Here is a 10,279-nt window from a genome sequence, read left to right on the forward strand (position 1 = left end):
TAGAAATAGTAGTAATAGTAGTATTTGTTGTTGTTGTTGTTGTTGTTGTTGTTATTTTTGTATTACTATTATGATTACTATTATATTTTTATATTATCACTTTTATTATTATTATTATTATTATTATTATTATCATTATTATTATTATTATTATTATTATTATTATCATTGTTATCGCTATTATTATCATTTTTTTATAATTTTGTTTTTATTATTATTATTATTATTATTATTATTATTGTTATTAATAATAGTAATAATAATAATAATAATAATAATAATAATAATATTATTATTATTATTATTATCATTATTATTATTATCATATTCTTTATTATCATTTTTATTATTGAAATTATTATCAGTAGTAGTACTAGTAGTAGTAGTAGTAGTAGTAGTAGTAGTAGTAGTAGTATATAGCTGGCCCTCTTTCCTACACAAAAAAAAGTAGTAGTAGAAGAAGTAGTAGTAGAAGTAATAATAGCAGAAGTAGTAGTAGTTGTTGTTATACTACTATTCCGATTATCTTTATTATTATTATCATTATTATTATTATTATTTTTATTATTATTATTATTATTATTATCATTATTATTATTATTATTATTAGTCGTAGTAGTAGTAGTACTAGTAGTAGTAGTAGCAGTAGTAATATTTGCTGTTGTAATAATAGTTGTACTACTACTATTGCTACTACTATTACTACTAATAATAATACTAGCACTAATAGTAGTAGTAGTAGTAGTAGTAGTAGTAGTAGTAGTAGTAGTAGTAGTAGTAGTAGTAGTAGTAAGGGTAGTAGTAGTATTAATAGTAGTAGTAGTAGTAGTAGTAGTAGTAGTAGTAGTAGTAGTAGTAGTAGTAGTAGTAGTAGTAGTGGTGGTAAAAGTAAGTAATAAGAGCATTAGTAAAAGTAAATAAATAGCAAGAACAATAATAAGTAGAATAATGGTTGGTTCTGCTACTGCTACTCTTTTTATGTTTTTTTTTCTTTTCTTTTTCTTTTTTTAATGTTTTTGCTGGTGTTGTTTGTCTTGTTTTTGTTGTGATTGGTGGTAGTGGCTGCGGAAGAGGTAATAGTATAGGTGATGACTGTCGTGGAGGTTGTATGGATTGCCCTTTTGTTGCTGGTTATGCTCTTGGTTTTCTTTATGGAGCTTTTTTTGTTGTTATTTATGTTCTTGTTGTTATTCTTGTTTCCTTCGTCGTCGTCGTCATTGTTTTTGTTGTTTTTGTATATTGCTGTTGGTGTTGCTGGTGTTGGTGGAAGTGTTGGTGGTGCGGGTGGTTATGGTCGTAGTGTTGGTGTTGGTTTTGGTGGTGAAAGTGGTGTTGGTTGTGGTTGTAGCAGTGGTGGTGGTGGTGGTGGTGGAGGTTGTGGTGGTGGTGGAAGTGGTGGTGGTCGTGTTTGTAGCTGTGGTTGTGGAGGTTGTTGTGTTTGTATAATTTTCCTACTGTTGTTCTTGATGTTAATGTATATATTGCTTTTGTTGTTATTGATGGTGGGTGTGCTGGTGGTGGTTGTTGGTAGTACTGGTGTTGCTGTAGTACTGCTGTTGCTGCTGCTGTCTTTTTTTTTTCGTGCAATTGGAATTGTAAGAAAATATGTGGCTAAAAAGGTTATAAAAATGAAGATGATCATGCAGTCATCACAAACTTGCCTCGCCCAATAAGAAAAAAAAAAATATATTGCATTGAAAGGCCAATCAGGAGGCAGATGAACACGTGATCCCTTGCCTCACTATTACATATATATAGAGCCTTCAAGATCCACCCAGGCACAACGATCTAGGTTTCAGAAGCCTCAGCTGGAGTTCTGGACCACCTGACGCAGAGGAATCATGAAGTTTCTGGTAAGATTTTCTCTGATATTTGTTCATAAAAATAGATCGGTAGCTTTAGTAAAGCTTGTGCAAACTGTGAAAGGAAAGCACTTGCGTCAGTAACACTTCCACTGTACGTCTCACTTAACACAGTGACATAACACAACTCTTTATAGTCGGATGGAACACACTTTTGTTTTAAAGAAAAGAACATTCTTGGTAATGGTAAAAGTAAGGATAATATAAAGTCATTTTTTAATAACTAACTTGTCTTTTTCTCTTACCAGGCAGCTATCTGTCTGCTCGCCACGAGCGCGAGCGCACAGGTTGGGTATTCGGGGATCGTTAGTCCTGATGGAAACAACGTCCAGTTCACGCGACTTTGCCTACGGCATCGTACTTGTTGGACCTTCTGGCATCGTGACAAAGGATGGTAATAACCTCCAGCTGACTGGAGGCCAGGCTGCCCTCCACGCTGCCTCTCCACCAGCACCTCAGCCCGTGTCTCAGCTTGTCCTGACCCGCAGCGTCGTTGGTCCCTCAGGAATCGTGAGTCCTGCCGGAAATGTTCAGTTCACTCAAGAGATGGTTGACGACAACGTGCTGGTTGGTCCCTCTGGCATTGTGACGAAGAGCGGCAAAAACATCCAGTTCAACGACCAAGGGCTTCCTCGCACCAAGCGATCCCTGGTTGGTCCCTCTGGTATGATCCATGAAGACGGCACTCCAGTGCAATTCAAGACTCCCTTCACCACTATCTTACTGGATGGTCCCTCTGGACTGGTGTTCAGCGATGGTACTCTGGTGCAGAAGCGTCCCAAGCGTAGTCTCGTTGGTCCCTCTGGCATGATCACCTCTGACGGTACCCCTATCCAGTTCCCCGCCCACGCTAAGGCCGTCGTCACTGGTCCATCTGGCATCGTCTTCTCCAACGGGCAGAACGTTCAGTTTTCTTAGGAAGACCACCGCAAATTCACCAGGATCCGTTTGACATGCTTCTGTTGATTGTACTGCATTTCTGACAGACTAAGTTTTCATCACGATGTACAGATAAAAAGAATGAAGCTGACGAACTTGTTTCTCTACATTCCTTATCTTTTTAATTATATCACCAGAACACATATCATTACGGGCAACATATCTGAACTGCCTATTAGGAGTGTAGCTGTCGATGAAGTAGTAGTAGGAACAGTGAAATTATTATTTATACGTAAATGCAGTTAATACTGTTCTTGCCACTTTCTTCAATCACTCCCCTGACTCTCTCTCTCTCTCTCTCTCTCTCTCTCTCTCTCTTAAAACTGCTTCAGAGACAAGCGCTTTTGCTTTATGAACGTCTTAGACTCCTACGATATTATGTACGAGTATGGCGAAAGTAAAGCGATGGATAAAACATATATTGATTTTCAAAAGGTTTTTAAGATTGTTTCCCAATGTTGAAAAAACAAAGTAAAGTGGCTGAACAATCTTATACAAGAGATAACAATAAATAGGAAAACCTCAAGATGGACTAGTCACTAACGTAAGTAGCATGGTGCGAGAGGGATCAGTCTTTAGGTCCTTTTCAATTGTGTCAACAGTGCTATATCGAAGTTTGTTAATGGCATTAAAGAAAGCGATTCATGTAGCCTAAAAGGAAAAGGTACGAGAATTGCAGAATAATCCTCATAAATCAATAGAATAGATGGAATAGACAAATCTATTCCAACCAACCCAAAATAGATTACGATATAACTTATTATAAATCTAGATAATCATGAAAGGCATTGATAACAGACTGCAATAAATATTTCACGCTACACTATTCAGATTACACGAGTGATTCCCCTCGGTTGTCTGCTGGTTACCCAGCCAGTCTTCCCCATTACGGAGCGAGCTCAGAGCTCATGGACCGATCTTCGGGTAGGACTGAGGCCACAACACACTCCACACACCGGGAAAGCGAGGCCACAACCCCTCGAGTTACATCCCGTACCTATTTACTGCTAGGTGAACAGGGGCCACACATAAAGAGACTTGCCCACTTGCCTCGCCGCTTACCGGGATTCGAACCCGGCTCTCTCGATTGTGAGTCGAGCGTGCTAACCACTACACTACGCGGAAAAAAAAAAAAAAAAAAAAAAAATATATATATATATATATATATATATATATATATATATATATATATATATCATTTTTTCTTTTTCTTTTGAATGGAACACTCCATACATGCGAAGAGTAAGATAACAGTTGGGAGTGGGGGGGGATGAGAACACCCAAACGAACTAGCAAACTCAGTGTTTGCTCACCGCATGTACTGTGGAAAATTTGACTTCTCTGCGATACAACCCACCGGTGGGCATACTTTTCTTGGCGATATTCAGTGCGTCTCTATACTGTATTATACTTTTCCTTTCCTAAAGTTGTTTATATATTTTGTCTCATTCTTTTCCGTATTTAGAAAATGAAAGCTACACGATTTTATATATATATATATATATATATATATATATATATATATATATATATATATATATATATATATATATATATATATATATATATATATATATATATATATATATATATATATATATATATATATATATATATATATATATATATATATTTTTTTTTTTTTTTTTTTTTTTTTTTTTTTTTTTCTTCACTGTGTAGTCAAAACCATAAGAACTTTGAAATGCCATTTAAATAATCTTTTGGTCTCCAATTCTGGACTTTCTTATATAAAATTCAATGGGTTTTTTATTGATTTTTTTAATGTTTTCCAGATATCATTTGGAAAATTTGTAAAAAAGATGTCATTGGTGACCCTTTTAAATTGCATATATTAGTAACCTTAAGTAAAGAAACGAAACAGAATAAAGTTTTAAAAATCTTATACTTTTTTTTTCCATTACATGTAAGAAAACTAAATTATCCTGCATTTTTCCTTCAGAAGAACATAAAACTTTTGTATAACAAATATTTCAAACTGAGATATCACAATCGGACTTTATTTGATAAGCTTCAATAATTTTCTCTATTGATCTTTTCACAATTTCTTAATTTTCTGATATCATCTTTATTATTTTATCTTCTCTCTCATCTGTTGAACTAAGTTGACCATAAAATCGTGTAGCTTTCATTTTCTAAATACGGAAAAGAATGAGACAAAAATATATAAACAACTTTAGGAAAGGAAAAGTATAATACAGTATAGAGACGCACTGAATATCGCCAAGAAAAGTATGCCCACCGGTGGGTTGTATCGCAGAGAAGTCAAATTTTCCACAGTACATGCGGTGAGCAAACACTGAGTTTGCTAGTTCGTTTGGGTGTTCTCATCCCCCCCCACTCCCAACTGTTATCTTACTCTTCGCATGTATGGGAGTGTTCCATTCAAACAATTTTATTATATAGGGTGACAATCTAAAGCTTTTTGTCTTATCAACTCTTTTCCTCTGATTCACTGTATTTAGGCTCTTTCTCACCGCCGGAATGTTGCATCACTTGCTATCTTCTACCACTATTTTCATGTTATTTAACTGCTCTTTGATGTTGCTAACTGCTTGCCTCCTTTTTTTTCCCTCTCACCCTTACTTACGAGTACTCTCGATTATTCATAATTTTCTCTGGGAAACTAAGGAACTTCCTGGCTGCTTAACTCCCTGCCTGGTTCTGCATTTCGAACTTCCTCTGACTTGACTTCGTTTAACAGGGAGGCTTCAAGTAATTTTTCCCCCTTTTTTTTGGGGGGGCTAACTTTCTCGGACCAGCAAGGGGACTGGCAACTAAGTGGACATTTTTTCTTTTTTGTTGCTATTGGCCAGTTTTCCCCGCGTCCATAAGAAAACTATAATTATTTTTATTGTCATTATTATCATTACTGCTATTATTTTCATTGTTATTATTATTATTATTATTATTATTATTATTATTATTATTATTATTATTATTATTAATTGTTATTATATTATTATCCTTATTGTAATTGTTATTATTATTGTTATTATTATTATTATTATTATCATTATTATTATTATTATCATTATTATTATTATTATTATTATTATTATTATTATTATTAAGATAATGACAACAATAACAATAAAAATATCTGTCAAACCCATGAGATCAACAAAAGAGAAAAAAAAAAACAATACCACCACCACCACCACCAAAACCACTACCATCACCAACACCACCAACAATACGATGCCAATGAAAAAAATACAAATATAGTAAAATAATAATACGAGTACACTAAAAATCTAAAAATAACAAAGACAGTCAGCAGAGATACTTGTGTAATTCCAAACATATTCTGCTTTTTCATTCCCTTCCCATCCCATCATTCACTCTCCTTTTCAACCAGGTACTTCCCCATACGACAACTCTTCACTACATCACCTCATGACGTTAAGGAGGGGTAAGAATTTTGTACTCCCTTCCATCATATGAACTGGGAAAGGAAGGAGAAGGAAGGGAAGGAAAGAATGAGGGTCCACGATGTCGCCTTACTGTTTCGTTAGTGCTGCTATAAGACAATGAAAGAGACGATAAGGAACAGAGGCATAATGAGGGTGATGTTGAGGGATGGTAGTGATGGTGAGGGCAGTGCTATAAAGAACTATGCAGTAGAGGAGGAGGAAGAGTGGAGGGCAAAGAATACATTAAATTGATAGGAAGACGAGGGGTAAATTAAGAATGTTATGGTTAAAACAGATTAGAAAACAGATAACTAGGGGGAGAGCTAACATTAATCCTTCTTGAGGTATGGTAGACACTAATACAACGAACAGACATCACACACACACACACACACACACACACACACACACACACACACACACACTACTGTGCCTTACTACACTGTACTACACTACTGTGCCATACTACATAACTGTGCCATACTACACTGTGCTACATTACTGTGCCATATTACACTACTGTGCCATACTACACTGTGCTACATTACTGTGCCATATTACACTACTGTGCCATACTACACTGTGCTACATTACTGTGCCATATAATTACCCGCAACGCTAGATAACTTTTTGTTTCCTTTTAACAGTATTTCTGATGAAGAATTGTTGAATGCTGTTGGTTTACGTGATATGTTAAGAGGAGACGTCAGTGAAAGCTTTGATCCCTTCAGTGTACAGGATAACAGTTATAATAACGATCTTGATGTTAACCAATTTTATATTAGGTCTAGAAATATTTCCTTTCTTAAGTCTGAATATGCCTATCTTGAAAAATTTTCTTCTTTAAGTAAAAATAGTGATTTTAATGTATTTCTACTTAACATTAGATCCATGTCCACCAACTTTCAGTACTTTAAAGACACAGTTTTGTCTGACAACATAACATACGATGTGCTTGGCTTCACGGAAACTAGGCTTGACTCTGGTATTTCAGCACTGTACACTTTGCCAGCATACACAATGTTCTCAAACGACAGGAACACATATGGTGGTGGTGTGGCAGTTTATGTCTCCAACAGGTACACAAGTTGTAAGATAAATGAATACAATCGGATGGAAACATTTGTTGAAAGTTTAGGAGTGGAAGTAAAATGTAATAGTAAAATGTTTTTGTTCATATGTATTTACAGACCTCCTCAAGGTGATGTTAATAGCTTTATTAATGCTCTTAATGAAATTCTGACTTTTACAAAGGATAAAAATTATAATGAAATATTTATTTTTGGAGATTTCAATCTAAATTTATTACTACATAGTGACAACAAGATACAAGAGTTTAGCAATTTAATGACTCCACTCACAACGTTACCGACACGAGTTACCGCCACTTCCGCCACCAGTATAGATCACATTTGGTCCACTTTTATAGAAAACAATGTAGGTAATTTTGTTATCAAAACTGATATCACTGATCACTTTCCTGTTGTTTCCCTATTTAAATGTAATAATATTCCATTTCCTCCTGTTTATATAACAAACAAAACTTTTACTGATGAAGCTTTGGGTAAATTTAGTACTGCACTTTCTCATATAGATTGGTCTGATGTTGTTAATTCTACCTGTCCTGACATATCCTATAATTTATTTTTTTGCTAAATTCAAAACAACCTACGACAACTGTTTCCCGAGAAGAAAATTAAGATTAGTAAGAAAAGTAGTCGCAGTCCCCATATTACTCCAGCATTAAAGAAGAGTATCAAAGAAAAGCATCGTCTTGAAAAACTAGCATATAAGTGGCCATTAACCTTTCGAGAGTAATACAGAACTTATAGAAATAGACTAACATCACTCTTAAAGGAAGCTAAGAAAAAGTACTACCAAGACCAATTAGTAGCTAATCAAGGCAACCCTAAGTCCCACTGGCAATCAATAAACAACATACTTGGTAGATCGGCAGATGGTACAAATAGAGTAATAGAACTCAAACCAGTTTGCTCTAACATTCCAGATAAATTTAATGAACACTTTCTACAAGCAGGAGGGCAAATAACAGAAACTACTGGTAATGAATTTTAGATAATTTACAATGTTCTCCAAATTTTTCAATGTTTTTATATCCAGCCACAAATTTAGAAATTGAAAAATGTATTAAGGCATTTAAAACATCCTCCTGTGGATATGATGAAATTTCCCCACTTGTTATGAAACGGACAGTAAGTGACATAATCATTCCATTGACCCACATAGTGAATCAAACATTAAGAACAGGAGTCTTCCCTGAGGCACTGAAAAAAGCCAAAGTTATACCTTTGCTCAAATCAGGTAATAGATCAGATATGAAAAATTACAGACCAATCTCTATACTTCCCGCCTTCAGTAAAGTCTTTGAAAAGTTATTAATGCACGCCTTATTAAATATCTTGAAGATAATAATCTACTCACAGACTATCAACATGGGTTTAGGGCACGCCGTTCCACAGAAACTGCTATTTTTCAGTTCACCTCTAATGTGTATCACTTCCTAGAGGAAAAGCAATATTTAATAGGAGTATTTTGGACTTATCCAAAGCTTTCGATACTTTGAATCACAAAATTTTGCTAAACAAACTGAACCACTATGGCGTTAGAGGTATTCCTCTAAAACTAATTGAAAATTACTTGAGCAATAGGTTACAATCTGTATATTGCAATTTCACACATTCTTCCTTCAGGGCAATTAACAAGGGTGTACCGCAAGGTTCTATATTAGGACCAACTCTTTTCCTCATTTATATAAATGATATTGTCAATGTTAGTTCTAAATTCAAATACACTATATATGCTGATGATACAAATTTACTGTTAAACAACTCAAATATTAACAATCTTCACACAGATTTGGCTACAGAATTAAGAAAAATTTATCATTGGACTAAAATAAATAGTTTGAGCTTAAATATTGCAAAACAAATTACATACTGTTCCAAAATCGCTCTGTACATCATGAGTTTCCCCCTGTTACTATTGCAGGAAACACATTGAACAGAGTAGAATTCACAAAATTTTGGGTGTCTATATAGATGAAAATATTAATTGGAATAAACAGATTTCTTTTGTTACAAATAAATTATCAAGGATGTGTGGTATTGTTTAGAGTTCGTAATAGTCTCACAATTGAATCACTCACTAGTATTTATTACACCCTCTGTTATCCCCACCTCACCTATTGCGTAGCAATCTGGGCGTGTACTTGGCAGTCTTTCATTAAGAAAATAACTATTGCTCAAAATAAAATATTTAGATGTGTTTTTCATTTGAATAGGTTTGAATTAACACGCAACATATATAATGAACAAAATGTTCTTACTTTTTTCAAATATTCATAAACATTTCCTATTATTAAGTATTTATAAGTACTTTACACAATATTCTGGAGTTCAACCTTTCAAATTGGTACAGACTTCATACAATATTCGGGGTAATAATGTCAGTCTCATGTGCCCGCAATTCAGAACGACTCTTTTAAACATAGTGCATTATGCTCCGGTCCACAAATATGGAATTCATTACTTTTTCACATAAAAACACTTCTTTATAATGATAACTTGTTCACTTTTAAAAAATCTTTGAAGACATACTTGTATAACTGCCAAAATACATGATATTCTAAATTTAACATTTAAATGCAAAACAAACATTTCTATCTAAGATTTTCCCTTCCTCTTTGCCTTTACCATGTATAACAAACTGATTTTTATAGATGTATTTTCTAATATGGTATTGTAGTATGCGGTGTTAATTTCCTTTCATGTTATGTTTAGTCTTATTTTCTTTTCATTTACTGTTATCATAATTATAGCATTGTGTTATTAACAGGATTATTATTATTATTATTATTATTATTATATTATTATTATTATTATAATAATTATTATTATTATTATTATTATTATTATTATTATTATTATTATTATTATTATATTATTATTATTATTATTATTATTATTATTATTATTATTATTATTTATTATTATTATTATTATTATTATTATTTATTATTTATAG

General features: G+C 33.6%; 1 protein-coding gene across 1 annotated transcript; it reads left to right on the forward strand.

Annotated features, from left to right (window-relative positions):
- Positions 1 to 1,769: 1,769 nt before the first annotated feature.
- Positions 1,770 to 2,892, forward strand: LOC123506601. Its single transcript, XM_045258842.1, is given in 3 exon segments — positions 1,770 to 1,853; positions 2,111 to 2,199; positions 2,201 to 2,892. Coding segments are annotated over 3 exon segments (681 nt in total). The 5' UTR covers positions 1,770 to 1,841; the 3' UTR covers positions 2,781 to 2,892.
- The last annotated feature ends 7,387 nt before the right edge of the window (positions 2,893 to 10,279 follow it).

The sequence above is a fragment of the Portunus trituberculatus genome, chromosome 20, assembly GCF_017591435.1.
Source record: "Portunus trituberculatus isolate SZX2019 chromosome 20, ASM1759143v1, whole genome shotgun sequence".
Taxonomy (NCBI): Eukaryota; Metazoa; Arthropoda; class Malacostraca; order Decapoda; family Portunidae; genus Portunus; species Portunus trituberculatus.